The 19355-nt window shown below is 33.3% G+C and overlaps 1 protein-coding gene across 1 annotated transcript in view; it reads right to left on the bottom strand.

The window, feature by feature from the left end:
• Positions 1-5341: 5341 nt before the first annotated feature.
• The window catches only part of Ube2d1 (ubiquitin conjugating enzyme E2 D1), a 34137-nt gene continuing 20123 nt past the window's right edge, over positions 5342-19355 (bottom strand). Inside the window, exons 2-7 of the mRNA XM_026409043.2 lie at positions 15693-15756; positions 15568-15599; positions 12933-13010; positions 11842-11947; positions 7977-8070; positions 5342-7300 (exon numbers count right to left, since the gene is read on the bottom strand). Of these exons, the coding sequence (XP_026264828.1) occupies positions 7255-7300; positions 7977-8070; positions 11842-11947; positions 12933-13010; positions 15568-15599; positions 15693-15756 (420 nt within the window). The 3' untranslated portion in view covers positions 5342-7254. The remainder of the gene's footprint in view (positions 7301-7976; positions 8071-11841; positions 11948-12932; positions 13011-15567; positions 15600-15692; positions 15757-19355) is intronic.

Below are 19355 nucleotides of genomic sequence, written 5' to 3'. Positions count from 1 at the left end.
TAACTTTTTTAAAAAAGCAAAATAAAACCAAATTGTCTAGAAGTTGAACAATACATCTCTCTACAAAACTCCTATGTAAATGACAAATTCAAAGCAGGAATTAAAACATATTTTAATTGAATTATAATAAAGATATTTCAAAATTTGCAGGATGTACTAAATTGGTGTTTAGGGGAAATACATCACCTTAAATGCATATATTAGAAAACAAGAAAAGGTATCAATTAGGTTTTAATCTCAAGAAGGTAGAAAAAATAAATCAAAACTAAAGAAAACATTAAAAAATCAAAATCAATGAAATGGAAAACAAATACATAAGAGAAATTTTAAAAGCCACTAATTCTTTGAAAAATGAATAATACTGATAATCCCCTAACAAGACAAATCAAGAAAACAAGGAGAAATTTAAAAGTGTAATTAGATGACAGAAGTCACTTATTAACATAAAACATGATAATATGAACAACTCTATGCCAAGTAGTTAGACAACTTAGAAAAATTGCACAAATTTCTTGAAAAACACAAAACTGAGAGTAACCAATAAAAGACATATCTTAAGAGATTTATCCAAAATTTCCTAAAATTTTAAGAAAAAAAAAAACAACTCTAGAAAGAAATGGCTTCAGAAGAGTCTTCAAAATATTTAAGGAATAACACAAATCTTATAAATAGTTTGACAGAGAATAAAAAGGAAATGTTTCCCAATTCTTTTTCTTAAGCTACTGTAACTTGAGGTATCAAACTTGGCAAAGCTTTCAAGAAAGGAAATTATGGACCTACTTTTCTTGTGAACATAGATGCAAAAATCCTCAACAAAATATTAACAAAATAGAACCCAGTGATTTGTAAAGAGAATTGTACATCTCAACGGATTTTTATCCAGAAATGCAAGGGTAATTTAAGAAGTGAATATCATTAGTTAATGTTACTTGTACTACATTAAATGAGGAAAAAGATAAAAATCACAATAAGAATACCAATGAAGAGGCTGGGCATAGTGGTGCACCCCTATAATCCCAGCAGCTCGGGGACTAAGGCAGGAGGATCACAAGTTAAAGTCAGCCTCAGCAATTTAGCAAGGCCCTAAGCAACTCAGTGAGACTTTCTCTAAAAAGGCTGGAGATGTGGCTCAGTGGTTTTGTGGCCCTGGGTTCAATCTCCAGTACCCACCCCCCACCAAAAAAATACTGATGAAGAAAAAGCATTAAATTCACCTTGCAACTCAACAGTGATAGACAGGCTTAATGATTCAGAATAGAAAAAGAACTTCTTTACTATGAAGGAAATATCATACTTAGTTTGAAATAATAAAAGTTCTCCCTTGGATATTAAGAAACGTGGCATATAGATTGGAAATGAAAAACATAAAATCATCACTACTTGTAGGTAAAATGATTATAAGCGTAGAAAACTTTAAAATGCTACAAACTTTTAAAAAGTGAATGACAAGGTTGCAGCATACAAGTTGGATATTATAAAATGTTTTTCTATGTATCAAGAACACACAAGTGAAGTGAAATGAAGTGACTTTCGTGAGAGTTTTCGATACCTAGGAATGAGTCCAATGAAAAATGCGCAGGAACTCTATATAATAACATTACAATTAATGCTTACAAAACAGATAATTAAAAATTAAATATGATCTAAGGACACTGAGTGATGTATTCTCATGGAGTGATGTATTCTCATGGAATAATTCAACAGATTGTGGTGGTGACCCTAAATTCCGTTCTATGGAAACGTGGGTTTGTCTCCCCTTTCTTTCCACTTGAGTGAGCTTGACTACTTCAACCAATAAACTGCAGTACAAGTGATACTATGTCTTCAAAAGCTAGATCTTAAAAGGTCATGCAGCTTACTCCTCATTTTCTAAGAACCCTTGATCTCTAGAAACTCCTTCTTGGAACTGAGGTGCCTATCATGTTGAAAGATGCTCAGGTCATGTAGAAAGGCCATTAGTAGCCCATTTGCTTCAGTAGTTCAAACCTGCCCAGATACAAGCAGATGAAAGGAGAATGACCCAGCCATTGGAGTTACCCCCTAGCTGAGGACCCTAAGTACCATGGAATAGACAAGCAATTGCTATTATGCTCCATCCCAATTTCTGACCACCCCCCAAAATTCATGAATATAATAAAATTGTTGCTCCTTTACAAAACTTAGTTTGAGATGGTTTGCCATTCATCAATTAGATAACCAGAACAAAAAATTCTAATTTACTAAAATTGATTCATTACAATTCCAATGAAAATCTCAGCAGGAGAAGTGGGAAAAGTGATTCTAAAATGCATCTGTAATTGCAGGGGAACTGAAGAGCCAAAATAAAGAACTAAGTTAGAAGATCCACACTTCCTCATCTACAAAGTTTCTACAAGGCTACAGTAATCAAAATTGTGTAATACTTACTGGCTTAAGCTGATTGATGGGATAAATCAGGGCCAAGAAATAAAACTCTATAGTTAATTGGTTTCAACAAGGGTCCTAAGATCAAAAGGGGAAAGAATTGTCTTCCTCAAATTATATGGGCCGGATTTTTAGAAGTGCCTGTTTACAAGGTTTACCTTTGGCTGACCTCTAGGAACTTGGCTTTTTAACCTTTTCCTAAGTATTAAGGTTATGTCTGCTCTGCTAGCTCAACTATATTTTTAAACAAACAACATGATTTATGGTGAACACCTGGGGCACTAGAATTTTGGAGGACAAAGGGTGCCTACATGATTAGCTTGCAATAAAAACCATAGACTTGAATTTCAAACTGGTTTCCCCAGGCAGAAACACTCTGCTGGAAGAGTGTGTTCTTGTGTGGCCCCTTCAGGAAGAGCACAGGTAGTCTGCACATGAATGAATCCAGACTGGATTTCTTTTCCCCTCAGTGACCCAGCCCTGTATACTTGCAATGTTATAATAAATCTTAGCTGAGGATGACCATGTGCCAAGTCCTGTAAATTCGTCTACCAATATGCCGAATATGTAGCTGGCTAAGTCAAATAGTGTCACAAGTTGTCCCCCACAAGCATATTAGGAGTTTATGTTAAAATATTTCATATACAACTCACTGTGATCTTTTGCACTGAAAAAGATCTTTTTTCTTTTTGGTGCTGGAAATTGAACACAGGGCCTACTCATGCCAAGCTACATGTTCTACCTATGAGCAACACCCCCAGCCTGAGAGAGATCTTAATAGCTTTTCCCATCAAGTAATTCATATGGGAAAGCATATTTCAGATCTTACACATGTCAGTAAGTATAATAAAAGCAACTTCCTCATGAGGTAAGAAAGGCACATCTCACCCTTCAAAACAGTCATATCTAAGAGAGTATTAAAATTAGTTTTTAAACAAATGTTTTATTATAAAAAATGCCCCCAATACTAAAATTCTTTTAGGTGAATTTTTTCTCTTCCTATTAATTCAACTCTTTTACAATTTAAAAATCACATTCTTATATAACAGAATAGGAGCAAAATTTCAATTGTAATAAAATAAAAATAAGTGATATAACATCTATTAGACTGTCATCAAGACAGTATTGTATTACAAAATTCTTTAATTGAAACATCAGTTGTTTATAAATTTTCAACTATCACTACACTATAAAAAATAAAAAAGAAAATTGATGAAAGCATATCAAGTCCAAAGTTTAAGAGTTCAGAGACACCACTATGAAAAAAGTGCAGAAATGACTATTTATACATGGTGATATTTACAAGTGAAATTAGATGAATCTTCACCTGCTACCTCATTTATAAAATGCAATTGTCAGAACAAAAAGAACCAAGCATTGTAAATAATAAGAGAACTGTGGGTGTTGCTCAGTGGTAGAGTGTGTGCCTCCTAGGCAAAGGGGCCCCAGGTTCAATCCCCAGCATGGAGAAAAAAAAAAACAACTAGACAAGGACTTTCCCAAATGATACACATTACATTTTATGGCTATTAAATTATGACTAATCTGCTTCAAATAAAAAAACTTTTTGAAAAATCAGCTTATACAGGGATAAAACTGAATTTTTTGAAAATTCAGAGTGTCTTATGTTAATAGCCATATAAAAGATTTATATAAACTAAGAAGATAAGCAGTATTGTCAATCATCTGAATATACTAAAGCATTATACATTAAGCCATGGCTAAAGTAAATGTCATATTTTCATGACTGCACCTGAAAACAACTTATTGGGACTGATGATTCTACTGCAGAACTCAAATTTTAAATCATCTAGCTCAAACTAACTACTAATAAATATAGACATGACATAAATAAATAGCTTCACAACCAAGAACTTCTTTTAATTTGAAAGGAAAATTAATATTCCTAGTCTCTCCATCTTAAAAAATACAGAACTGGGCCAGAGACAGTGGCACATGTCTGTAATCTCAGTAGTTTGCGAGGCTGAGGCAGGAGGATCCTGAGTTCAAAGCCATCCTTAGCAACTTAGCTAGGCCCTAAGCAACTTAGTGATACTCTTCTCTAAATAAAATATAAAAAGGGCTGGGGATGTAGCTCAGTGGTTAAGCATCCCTGGGTTCAATCCCTGGTTCCAACAAACAAACAAAACCCCCAGAACTGAGTCTAGGGGCAAGCTCAGTAGTAGAATACTTGGCCAGCATGCCCAGCATGCAGGAGGCCCTACATTCTATCCCTTGCTGTGATAAAATCAGAGAAATATAAAACTACAATTGATATTATTACCATTCACTGATATTTTTTAAATTGATGTTAACTAATGTTTCAAGACATCAATTAACTCCTTTAAATATTAACTGTTAAGGCTGCCCTTGTTACTCTGTTTGTGTATATGTCATCTAGTATATTTGGTCTTTTTAAATTGACAGTAGTTGATACACAAAATTAGTGTTTAGTTTTTTCCCTACCAGTTTAGGAAGGGTGTAAAAGGGAAAAAAAAGCAAAAATGAATAATTATGTATAATTTCCACAGGCATATGTGCAAAGCTTGTATGCTTTGTTGTGGGGTGGTGTTGAGATTGTCCTTAAAACTTTTATCTGGGGGGGCGGGGGGGGGACTTGTGTCTGACTTATTTTACATGTACAAATATCCAGAACCCAGTTGGAATGTTTTGCAACTATACCTCAAAGCACCACAACTTCCTATTTTCAACACTCCAAGAAGGTGCTTAAAAGGCTTTAAGCTCAGTTTTAAAAGATAATTGATGTTCTCTTTGTTAGAATTTGTAATCAAAAAATGATATCCCCAATATGATGATCTATCTGATCACTATGCCACCACTGAATTTAAGGATTTTAGTTAACTATAAGAACGTTGGCTTACTCCTCGAAAATCTGGTTGTACAATTCAAATGTAAGCAAAGGCAAACAAGAGTTAGGTAAGATTCAGAACTTTTAATAAAGAAAAAAAAAGACACTTCCAAAAATATATGACACACAAATAAAAGTTTAAAAAAAAAGTAAAAGATACTTAAACAAAATCCTCTACTGTCAACATATAAGTAATACTTAAAATCTTAATGATGTTGAATCTTCAAATTCATGGCAAAGATAGCTATTGTAGTGTTTTTCATGATATTGCTGTTTTAAGACATCAATTAATATAGCTACTTTACTATATTTTCTTAAATATCCAGTTCACAATTCATTTAATTATCTCATAAAGACACATATTTTCTAACAACAAGTTATTTTGTACTTTAATAATAATGAACCATGACAAAATAATCAAGTGGCTTAAAAGGTTTGCTAATGACTACCCCACCAGGGGTGCCTGCACATTCACACACCTGTTGCAACAACCAGAGGAGCTAGGTATGCTCTTTAATATGATGCACTCAGGTGGTATGCTTGCTAAACATTAAAGTTCAAGTAATACATTTGAACTTTCTCATTTTCTTTAAAAATCTAGAAAGATAATCTGCTTATTTAGATCACTTTTACCAGACAACTTATAAAAACAGAGGGAAGCATCATTTTAGAATTCTTTTTGGGGGTAAATTTTATAGTGAAAAAAAGGGATGTTTTTCAAATTGTGACAACACTAAAATCCTACTTTAGAAACTCTAGATTTTCAAAATGTTAAGAAATATAATGTCAGTTACATCTACAGGGTAATTTTAATGAATGAATCTCATGATTTCTTCAGGGAAGGTGATACTACCTTACATTCATTTTGGTACTTCCAGAAATAATCCATCTTAGATGTGATCCAAGACAAACCCCAACTTCTGAATTCTCATCTACAACTAGTGGCCAAGGTAAATAATCAATAATCTTACAGACAATTGAGTAAAGAGATGCTAATATGATAAAAATGTATATATAACTAGTGATGATTAATGCCAAATATAATACATCTCATTTTCATAATTTGGAAATAATTTTCATGTAAAATTTTATATACAGGTTTAATTCTTACCTATAGATAAAGTAATGTTTTAAGTAATCAAGACAAATAGTAGAAAAAGCATTTTATTTATATGGAAAAAGCTACAGTAAGATCTGTAAAAGGTGTCAATATAATATTGCCTATACAGAAAAAAAATTCAAATGTGAATAGCAACAAATAAAAGTTACACACCTTCCTACTTAGCAGTGCAATTAATTCACATTGCAATAAAGTTAAGTCAAGTATAACAAAATCAAAACAAGTGTTTCTCCATAATCAGTATACTGAGAATTACAGTGTAAAGATCATTTCAGGTTTAAGAAATCTGCAATCAATCTAAAGAATATCCTAAGACAAGGGAGACACAGTTAATTCATTTAATTATCAGCTGTTGGGTTTTTTCAATACTGTTCACAGGAAAAAAGTAATGAGCTGACATACATGTAAATAGAATATATTTAGTCTATACAGTAAAAAAATACAAATTATAAAGTGAGCTAACAAAGAATGAAATCTGAATACAGATTTATAAAAGTGACGACATCTTAGACAACACATACAGTATTTCTCATGTAAAAACATCTAGTTTCAGCAAAAAATAATTTGGTTGCTTTTTAGCTGCATTGTAGATCTTGTAAGCTGAAGATGCAGATGTCCAAGTATCTTAAAAACCATAATAAATGTCTTTCTCAATGCATACAAAATGATAAATGCTCTCATCACAGTCTTAAGGGTATTTTTGGAAGTTTGTTTTGTCTTGCTTCAGAAACACATTTAAAATGGGTTAAAATCAAAGGGTTTCATGGTACAATGAAACAGTAAACAGTGCTCAATTTACTGCTAATGTTGAAAAAAACCTAGATTTTACAGTACTCTGGTATATATGAAAGTTTTTTTGATTTTACATTGCATATTTCTGAGTCCATTCTCTTGCATGTCTGTTGTATCTGTAGGCATACAAAAGGGATATAGTAAAAATATACAAATTTAATGTTTTAGAAACATCTGTCTATATGGAACTATACATTCTACCTTCTCACGCTTAATTGCAATAATCACACATATACCAATTATTAGATCAATATGACACAGGCTCATGCATAAGTAAAACAGAAATAACTTTTTAATTCATGTGTTTTTCCGTAACCTACAGGAAAATGTACCTAATTATAAAATAACCAAAAACTATAAAACCCAACTATGAATGAGTATTACCTGCAAAATATAAACAAACCTATGGAAACAGCAGAATGAAATGGTTTGAAAACAAGGTCAGTCTGGCTGGGGATAGAGATAACTTCTTTTCCCAGGAGAAGACAGAAAATACAATATAGAATACTTCCAATGATTAAATTCTCTTATTTAAAATTTACTGCCTAGAATTATATAGTTAATTGTATAAACAAAAAACATGTACTATTAAATATTAAATGGGAAAAAAACACAAAATTTATTTTAAAAAAGACTTTAAACTCATTGAGAAGGGTTTAAAAAGAAAGGTCCAATGCATTGGAAAAAGACAAAATTAATATACACTTAATTAAATGTACTTAATATATTGATAATACTCATGTTTGGGAGACTATAGAAATGCATTCAAACAGAAGCAATATAAATACTTACTTTTCTTTGTCTGATTTATAGATTTGTGCAATATCTGGAACTAAGGGGTCATCAGGATTAGGATCACAAAGTAGAGAACATATGGACAATAAAACTAGATTTAAAAGAGAACATCAAATTAGATAGTGATCTTTCTACTTTAGACAAGCTACACATGTGAAAATAGTTTCACTGACTATAGATATTGAACTTACAAAGAAAACAAAAATGTTTTATTTTTATGTTTTATACTAACTTTGGTTGGAAGCATATCATTAACTTTTAAAATCATAAAATCACCATAAAATGCACAAAATAGAAAATTATTACTCCTTTTGAAGTTTTAAATTCTATTGAATTTTTTATTTATTTACAAAATATGCATCTCCAAAGTAGCTACTAACAACCTTTTCAACTCCAGTACTCTAAAAAGCAAACTGTTTTGAACATTGTGCTCATGGGCTCTGTTCCTTTGCCTTAGTGCTACACAGACTGTCTATAAAGAAGGAAGATTTGTGAGATTTTCTTCAATGAAACCTTTATTCCATGTACCTTACTTTTATTTATTTTTTATTTTTTTATTTTTTTTTAAAGAGAGAGTGAGAATTTTATTTATTTTTTAGTTCTCGGAGGACACAACATCTTTGTTGGTATGTGGTGCTGAGGATCGAACCCAGGTGGCACGCATGCCAGGCGAGCGCGCTACCGCTTGAGCCACATCTCCAGCCCGTGTACCTTACTTTTATTACATGCATTTAAAAATAATGTGAACAGCCATCTTTAGATAACTTGTCTATTTTAAAATATCAATGAAACTAAAAAGTACTTGTTACTATGTCAAAACACAATGTAAACAGCTACATTTGGGGGGAAAAATTCAAGTATTTGAAACAGGAAGGAACAAGAACTCTGGTCCTAATTTGTCTGTTTCATACAGGACCACTTCTGAGGGGCTGCATTTGGAACAACCTCTTATTTCCACCCTCTCCTCCTCTGCTATGTTCCTTCATCTTTTCCTACTCTTTCCAGTCCAAAGGGGACTCTTTAAATGACAGGGAAAGGGGATCCTAAGGACTGGGGAAAAAACCAGCATTTAAAAAAAATTTTTCTCATTGCCCATCTACCCAATGAAACTTTAAGTCTCTGTATATTAAACCAAAAGGGTAGATTTTTCTGTGGTTACTTGTTTATCTCCAGAATGTTTTCAGACTAAACTCTTGATAAAAAGCAAAACAAGACATTTAAAATGCAGGAAAGTGAAAAGTGCACAAATAAATCATAGAGGTATGAGCTACTTCATAAAATAACAAGAATGAAGTTCCTGAGTCCTGCTGCCTTGAGTCATTTGCCCTGATTTCACTATCAAGCACACAAACCAAAGGTTTTAAGATAAGGTAAAAGACAACAGTTAACATTTACCTGAATGCTAACTTCCTGCCAGGGGCACAGTGACCCTAGGTGGTTGGTAATCCTATTTCACATATGAGGAAAAGGAGGCTGTTTTTAAATTCTCAAAAGACAGTTTTTGTAGAAGTCAACAATACTTTTTTTTTTTTTTTAATAAAAGCCATCTTGGTTGGAGGATAATTACTTAGCATCTGGCAGTCTGCCATTTCTTTTAAATGATAAGGACTTAGCTGCTTATGCCAAATGACATTCATTTCATGACACCATTCCATGAAAGAGTACTGTTAGTTTGAAAAACTATTTGACACAGAATCTTTCCTTTATTCAGTGCATATAATTTCACTATGTGAAAGATTTTTTAAAAAGATATATTATATAAAAATTTTAGATGAGCACTTTAGGTTAGAAAAAAATACCAGTCATAATTGACCTGAAGCCCTATTATTTACTAATACCTGAAACAGTTATGGCTGTGGACCCTACTTCCTATAAACTTATCACTTCAAAAACAAGCTATAGGGCTAGATGTGGTGGTGCATGCCTGTAATCCCTATGCAGGAGGATCAAAAGTTCAAAGCTAGCTTCAACAACTTAGCACCTGAGGCCCTAAGCACCTAGTGAGACCCTGTCTCAAAGTAAAATATAAAAAAGGTTGGGTATATAGCTTGGTGGTTAAGCACCCCTAGGTTCAACCCCTGTACCAAAAAAACAAAAACAAGCTATAGGGCTGGGGCTGTGACCCAGTGGTAGTACACTTGCCTGGCATGTGTGAAGACTGGGTTAGGGTTAGGGTTAAATAAAATGAAGGTATTGTGTGTGTATGTATGTATGTATGTGTGTGTGTGTGTGTGTGTGTATATATATATATAAAAGACAACAACAAAACTAGATTTGGAGCATGGTGATCCAGGCCTGTAATCCCAGAGACTCTGGAGGCTAAGGCAGGAGAATCACAAGTTTGAGGCCAGCCTCAGCAACTCAGCAAGACCAGTCTTAAAAATGTAAAAAAAAAAGGTTGGGAGGTAGCTCTCAGGTAAAGCTAGATTCAATACCGAGAACTAAAAATAAAACAAACAAAAAACAAGCAACAAGCCATATATTTGGGTAGCATTTAATTTAAAACATAAAAAGTGGTGGGGCATGATGGCACACACCCATAATATCAGTAGCTTGGGAGGCTAAGGCAGGAGGGTTGTGAGTTCAAAGCCAGCCTCAGCAATTTCATGAGGCCCTAAGCAACTCAGTGAGACCCTGTCTCTAAATAAAATATAAAAAGGGTTGAGGATGTGGCTCAGTGTCTAAACACCCCTGGGTTCAATCCCCAGTACCAAAAAAAAATTTTTTTTAATGACCACAAATTCTCATAAATTCTTCAAGAGAAACAATTTTCTTGAATTTTATAAAAAAGTAAAAACGTGATAGTGCTTGCAGGAGCAGATGCTTCTGACCCAATCAATATTTTCCAATTGTCAAGTTCCATATTAGAGAAATAAAACAAAAAATAAAGAATGCTGGCATAGTAAATTGGTTTTTTTTTTAAAGAGAGAGGAAGAGAGAGAGGAGAGAGAGAGGAGAGGGAGAGAGGGAGAGAGGGAGAGAGGGAGACAGAGAGAGAGAGAGAGAGAGAGAGAGAGAGAGAGAGAGAATGAATTTTAATATTTATTCATTTGGGTTTTTTTTTAGTTTTTGGCGGACACAACATCTTTGTTTGTATGTGGTCCTGAGGATCGAACCCGGGCCGCACGCATGCCAAGCGAGCCACATCCCCAGCCTGGCATAGTAAATTGTAATGGCTAACGAAACACAATTGGCTTCAGAGACCTATGTACATAGCTGACAATTTAGCTAGGAACAGGGCTACACATCTGCATCTCTCAGCATAATAGACACCTAAGAATGTCCTGCATGTTGTCAACTGTGCCTGCTCAGAATCCGCATGGATTATGTGTCAGTCATACTGATGCCATCAATCATTCAAAATTTAAACTTACATGCTACCTATATTGCATTATTCTAAAGTGTGAAATATGTCACTGCTTTAAAATCACTTATTTCATCAGCCGTATCTGTAATTTTTTTCTTGGATGAAGTAAACTAGCTATATAGATTTATTCATTGTTGTCAAAGTCCCATGTCATGAATAGGCAACTGATGCCAAAATCTTTTTATTACTATCCATTATTCTTTTTTTAAGACAAAAGCAAGCTAAAAAGATAGTCAATGAGCTTATCCTCAAATTTATAACTATGACATTTTAAAGCTTTTCTCATTTTATGATTTAGATTTACCCATCCACACCCCACATGCCCCAAAAACTGACTGTTAAAAGCCAACATAACATAGAGTTATAAAAACAAAGCAAAGTCAAAATAGGAGAAAGCACAAATTTGTTTTTTAAAACTTTGGTTCCTAAATACTTGAAACAAATATTTTTCTGTCTCACTGTTACCAATGTTTTAAGTCTGATAAGTGAAATTACCTTTTGATACAGTCAAAGCTGGTGACCATTGTGACCTCAGGATATCAAGACAAATACTTCCATTACTGTTTATATTTGGATGGTAAATTTTTGTTGTGAAAGCAATCTAAACATAAAGCAAAACAAAACAACAGAAAATGTAATATGCCATGAACTATGAAAAAAACAAAACCAATTTACTCTGGGGTAACAAATCTTCAACTTTACACAGCCTTAGAAGGAGAAATGCAGTCTATGCAAGCTGAATGAGCATCCACTCTGGGCTACAAGTAGTTGTAAATACTGTAAATTTGGAAGCCAAAATCTCAATTTTCCTCATTTCCTCCTCAAAGAGTTGAGAAGTATTTGAGAGTGTAAGAAATCTGTAGTAGTTAGGATGACTGGTAATCAACCTCTCATACCTAAAAGTAATCCTTTTCTTAATTTAACTATTAGTAGTACTGGATGTGCCACTTGGATCTTAGAGCCTCTGTTAACCTGTCCTAAGAAATCGACCAAGAATTCTATCTTACACAAGAGTTGCTGTGCTACCATGTCAAAAATACAAACTTAATCAGGTGTTTTTAAAAACCTGAACCATTTCCTGATCGACAGAACTGCTCATTATTTCCCTCCTTGATATTCTCATCATTTATTTCCTCTTTAGACTTCATCTAAATTAAATCTAATAAGAACATGTTTTCATCTTTTCCCAGTGCCCTCCTGCCCATTAAATGAAGGAACCATACCACGTTCACTTTTGAATTTCTCACTGTAGCAGAACATAGTAGGTGCTCAATAGTTACTAGATGTTTAAAAATAATCCTGTGAATATATCAGTTTGATTCTTGACCATAAAAAAACTTCCTCAATTGCATATACCTCATAAACAGGAAAAGAAAGTCAAAGAAACTCATTTATAACATAATAGATTCTGCTTTGAGTATCTCACTCAATGTTTGAGTAAGAATGCAAACTTTAGGATTTGGAGGTTTTACAAAACAGTTTGAGCATGCTCACCTACCCACAGTCTTTGATGTCATGAAACCATCTCTGGAAAAGGAATAAAATCCCTGACATGGCAATCACATCAATCATAAAAAGAAAAATACCTTTGGTGGTTTAAAAGGATAGTCTGTCGGAAAATGTACAGTGAGAAAGAAGACGCCACCTTGATATGCGCTATCAGGCTGAAATCACAAAACAACGTACATCAATGGTTGAGTAATTATATAGTAACTTAAAAAGATACCCCCAAATACTACTGGTTTGAAAAAAAAATGCCGTATTTTAAATGGTTTCATCAAATATTACCAGTTTGTTTTTTTTTTTTTTTAATAATCATTGTGGCCTAAATTCAAATCATTTACCTTGAAAACAGGTTTCCCTTTGCAGGTATGAAGAAGGATTTTCTAACAATCATGTCAGTATCATAAAATTTAAAATAAAACAAAAAACAGACACACTCAGTGGTGTGTCTTGCCCAAATAAATCTGTTTATGAGTACAAACTTTTAAAGGTCAGTATATATGCCAATATTTTCTGCATGCCAATATTTTCTGCAGCAGCAATCAGTATTAAAAAGGGATTGGAGGAGTATTTATATTTTAATTTATAAAGCTTAAGTTCTGGGGGCTGGGGATGTGGCTCAAGCGGTAGCGCGCTCGCCTGGCATGCGTGCGGCCCGGGTTCGATCCTCAGCACCACATACCAACAAAGATGTTGTGTCCGCGGAGAACTAAAAAATAAATATTAAAAATTCTCTCTCTCTCACTCTCTCTTTAAAAAAAAAAAAAGAAAAAAAAAAAAAAGAAAAAGCTTAAGTTCTGATGCTTACTTAACAGCAAAGTAGAGACCAGGAGAGACCCAAGTTATAAAAAAAAAAAAAAAAAGATGACCAAGTGAATTGTTAAAAACAATTTATCCTTCAAACCTTCACTTAGAAAATTTACAAAATAATGTAGAAAATGCAAAAGAAGTCCAAAACAAAACTAAATAAATTCATGGTACTATCAAGTTAGGAATCAATGCAATAAGAATTTAAATTTGTATATTCTAAATGGCCATTAGAAAATATTTAAAACATTACAAGCAAAAAAGAAAAATTTAAAAAAGCAAAAATTGTAATAAAATATACTTGAAATTCTATCTGAATTCCTTCATATTTAATTAAACATATCATGTTATATTAACAATGTGGTAATAAAAGCAAAGACTGTCATTACTTTTTCTCTTAAGTTTCTACATACACATTACTTCTTCCCTTAAGTTTCTACATACATATTAGAGGACTGTATGACATAATTATTCTTCCTTTTATATATATTGTTTAATTCTAGATCATCAAAAATATAATTATGAAATATAATAATCAAATTACATAGAAATGTAAACAAATTACAGTGACAAAATGGTCTGCTTAGATATTCAAATGATTATGGAATACTGTAGAGCATATATTTGCATTTCTAAAATAAGGGAGATAGAAATACCACAAATGTAATAATTTGTTACATGTGCTCACCTAATATTTATAAAGATCTATTTTTCAAATGGTAAGGGTGAACCTTTAAAAGATAGTATTTTAAAGGTTCTTAATAACGAAATACAAATATATGTAGGTTCATATTGAAAATTGTTATATAAATACGTTACATTTTTACATTTAGTATAACAACTAACATAATAATTTAGGAATCTCAAGACAATTTTCCAGTAATCTTGCTATGAAATTCAGTACTTTTTTTGCTTTTAAGTTAAATAGAAGATAATATGATTCAAAACTCCATAAAATAAACCTCCTTTGGGGAGCAGGCAGAGACTGATATTCATGAAAACATGATATTAATGTACTCTCACTTAGAAAGCAGATTGAAGCTTATGCAATTGGGTTTTTGTTCATAGAAAGAAAAGATCTGTTTCAAGTCATAACTGCCTCTCAGGTATAAAAAGAAATAAAATTAACAAAGATACTAAGTATTAAGAGAAGCTCTTTATAGCTAAACACAACAACACACATTTGTAATTCCAGAAATTTGGGAGGCTGAGAAAGAAGAATCTCAAGTTCAAGTCCAGCCTCAGCAACTTACGGAGATCTTATCTCAAAGTAAAAGAATTTAAAAAGGTCTAGGGATATAGCTCAGTAGGTAAAGCACTCAGAGTTCAATCCCTAGTACTGGGGAGGGGAGTTAAGAGGAGTCAGTAATAGAACAGTAGGTAATTTGGAGTTCAAGATAGTGCAACAATATTAAAAGCAAAAAACTCAAAAGGTGGTAAAAAAAAAAAAGACCCACTGCAACATTTATCAATTCTCCTTCATAGACAAGAACAGTGATGAAACTTCATGCAAATTGGTGCTTGTTAGTTGGAGGAATTCCATGACTAGGTTAGACTTACACCTAACATTAAAGCTATGGATGTGGGAATGACTATGCTTAGTTAAAAACAACTGATTCTTTGTGTCTTAAATAAATAAGTAAAGCAAACACTCTGTTTGCAAGTTGGGGGTGATTCATTACTATGTGTAATGAATAAGGATCTGGCAAGGAAAACATCCTAGTGTTCCTAATTAAGAAATTGCCAATAATGCTTTAGAAAATCATCATAAACCTTCAATCATATTTTGCTTCCAGCGAGATTCAGTGTACAAGAAAATTCAACCTTATTCACAAACATCAGATCAAAGGTAAAAAGGCAAGAATGAAGCATGGCTAGGGGATTAATTTCATATATATGAATCATACTTACAGGCCCCATAATAGTTGCTTGCCAGTGGAACACTGAAACAAACAAAGGAGTTTTGGAGTCATTAACAAATGTTCAAACCTATACTTTTAATGGTAACAAAATCCTAGCAATAGAGCAAAGCTTACAGTCATCTCCCACAGGTCCAGCTGAACAGTGAGCCGGTGGATCACGTTGTAGATCACTTAATTCCTGAAGGAAAACAAAAATACTTAAAGTTAATTCTTTCTTTTTCCAAAACCATATAATAATTCATTATAATACAAACTACCAGGACTGAGAGATGAACTCAGTGGTAAAGTGGGCCCTGGTTCAATTCCCAGCACTGCAAAACACACACACAATTAACTTTGCTTTTAACTATTTTAGGCAGTTTTATTCAAAATAAGAAAACAAAATGTACTCTTTCATTGACTGGAAAAAGAATATGGAAGAAGATATTAAACTCCTTTGTGAGACAGCTCGAGTCCTTGAAATGATTTAACAGATTAAAATACTGTTTTTATCAATAAGACAAAAAATATTTAATTAATATCTACTGTATGCAAAGTAATTTATATAAGTGCTAGGTAGATAATATACAAAAACAGGTCCTAGCAGTGTTGTAACTCATCCCTGGGTTGAATCCCTACCACCAAAGAAACTACAAAAAAAACAGGTCCTACTTCTAATAAGTTATGGCAGGGAATGAAGGTTTAGAAAGATGAACATTTAAGGAAAACTAAAGGCTAAGTGGAAAAAAGGGAAGAGAGACCACCAAAGAAACTACAAAAAAAAGCAGGTCCTACTTCTAATAAGTTATGGCAGGGAATGAAGGTTTAGAAAGATGAACATTTAAACTAAAGGCTAAGTGGAAAAAAGGGAAGAGAGTGGTTGGAGCATATTTTTTAATCTAGTATACTGATTCATATGCTCTTTTCTGCCCTGAATGCAGCAAAGGAAAGATCACAGGCAGAACATATCTTTAGAGCTGGCCAGCCCTGGCTTGGAATTCCAGTTCTAACACAACTAGATTTATGACTTTGGGGAAGTCACTTAACTTCTTTAGCCTCAGTTGGGAAGGAACCAATCATCCCCAAACAAGAAAGAAGTTCAATATAAAAGACTGTATCTGAAGAACCTAATTTAGTTTGGAATATCAAGGAATGTCTGTCTCGGAGGAAGTGACATTTAAGCCGAACTCTAACAGATGAGTGGGAGTTGGTTTGGGGGGAGATGAAGCCAGGTGGAAAAAAGAGAACAGAACACACCCTATTAAGGATTTGGGGTGCTATACCAAGTGCATCAGGAGGGGTTTTACCAAATGGCATGCTCTGTTTTAAAGGATGGTTCTTACCTTAAAACATAGAAAAAAAAAAAGAAAAGCTACAAGATGAGTTACTACAGGTAAGAAAAATGGGGCATAAGTTGGAGAAGTGACAATGAGGTAAGAGGCATTGGACTTGTTCTTTCAAGGGCTAACCTATCACAGGATCTGATGAATTACATGTGCAGAGCAAGGAGAGGTCAGATATGTATGATGAAGATTAGTGGCAGCTAGCATTAACCTAGTGTCTTAGTCACCTTAACAATTCTCAGAGGCAGGTGTATAACCGTTATCGGATGGAAATGGGATTCAAACCTGGGTAGTCTGACTTTTTACTTTTTAGCTTCACGTATGTACAACTGAAAATGTCATTTACTGAGATGGAGACCACTGAAAGACAAATGGATTTGAAGACAGACATCATGAATCTGTGATCCCAATGATATCAAGAAAAATTCAATTCAACAGATAAGGCTGGAGCTTAAAAGAGGGTGAGGGTAGAAATCAGAAAGTCATTATATATACCCAGTAGTTTAAACTGTGGGAATGGTGTAAATATTTTTGTGGGAGGACATATAAATAAACACTGCATTTCATCAAATCCAAGATGTCATCAGTAGTAAATCACACCCTTATTTTATGTATCAACAATTAAGGGAAAATGTTGCCAATTAATTTTAAACACCATTAATTATAAGATGCCTCCAGATTGTAGAAATATTAAAATATGAAATACGTGCACCATAGAATCACTGCTTATGGTAATAAGTTCACTGCTCTACTAAAGACAGACAAGAAGAGGATACATGAGCTGAGTGAGCCAAGTGCTAGCTCAGGTATCCTTTCAAGTTCAATGTTCTTTTACAACTTATCTCAGTACTTTGATTTTTGTTTTGTGATTCTTTTTCTTGTCTTTTTTAAAAAAAAATAGCTGGTGCTGTGTTTTCCCTCTAACAAAAATTAACTAACACAGTGGCTTCTTTGGTCTATGTACAGTTAAGAAATAACAGAAGGATTCCAGTCTTTGATTTAGCTACAGTGGTTAAAAGCAAGACTTTGAAATTCAAGTCTGGATGCCACCATTCACTTAAAAAACATGATCTTGGGAAAACAATTTTTTTTCCATTCCAAACCTGCTTTCTTTCATATAAAGTGGAATTATAACCTTCATCCACAGTTTCTATGGTAATCAAGTGATATGACACATGCTAAGTGTATAGCACAGTCTCCGGCACATAGCAGGCATTCAAATAAATCTTAAGATAATATGGAATGAATGACAACCATCCAATTCTCTAGTAGCAGAAAACAATGATTTAAAATAGCTGAAAAGAGTGGGAATGAAATTCCCAAGTCACAACTCCATATTAGAATGACTGTGCCTTCTAACAATTTTCTAATTTGGGCTTTGGAGAGATTGCTTTTGAAATCAGATTGCTTCTGAATAACGTTGAATTTTCCAACATTAAAGTAAATAGTACTTCTTTGCCTTCATTTTTAACTAAAAAACTAGTTAATTAGAAATGGCAGTCTCTAATTGTAGTTTAAGAAAACTTAATTATTTACATGTATACATTTTATATAGAAATAATGTGTACATGAATGCATTCTAAATATAAATAATGTGATTTATTAAGAAGAAAAGCCCAAGGCTTCAAATTCAAATAGTTCTTCTTCAAATTCATTTGAAGTATTTTATAAAAATTAAAAGTTATCTTGTTCCTTGTTATTTTTAAAATATTATTATTTTTAAGTGTCCTGATCCTACCTCCTTTTTAGAAGATAGCACTAAGGAAGAAAAAAACCCCAACAATCAAACTTCTGCTAAGGCAGGTTTTTAAGTTCACTGTTTAAATCTCACCTTCTATGGGAAAGAGAGCTGACACTACATCAAACATCTTGAATATTCACATGATCACTACTTACTACTAGTAATTACACTAATGCTTTGTTAGGAGACTTACACATCCTAGACATCTTAGGAGGGCCTAGATTTCTGATGTTTTATCCCTTTGCCAATCCAAATGTCTAGAATATGTCCTTGATATTGTTTAGAAGTGTATTAGCTGAAGTTATGATGCATATGTATGGAAAGACAAACAGAGAACAAAGGGGACAATATACATATATCCTCCTTTGCCCACAAAAATGCAAATCTTAAATTAAAAGAGAAAAACAGAGAGACTCTAGAGATATGCTAATGGGGTGAAAATATAAAACTAACAAAAACTGAAACCAAACAAACCATATCCCCATCTTTGCTCTTTAGTCTACCCAGCAGCTAGTGTACTTTCAGATGACACAAAGAATGGAGGATCACTTACTCTGAGTGTCTCTCAGACCACTTTATTATCTGGTTTAAGCTTTCTCTGCTATAATGGGCATCCTTATTTATCTACTTCTAGCACTGTGGCCACATATTTGGTATTAAAAATAATTTAGTGATTCTTTGGTAACTCCAAAAGGACATGTTAGGACTAGCAGT

Source organism: Urocitellus parryii, chromosome 5 (assembly GCF_045843805.1).
Source record: "Urocitellus parryii isolate mUroPar1 chromosome 5, mUroPar1.hap1, whole genome shotgun sequence".
Lineage (NCBI taxonomy): Eukaryota > Metazoa > Chordata > Mammalia > Rodentia > Sciuridae > Urocitellus > Urocitellus parryii.
Note: the sequence above shows the minus strand (reverse complement) of the source record. Positions and strands in the feature narration are given on the sequence as shown.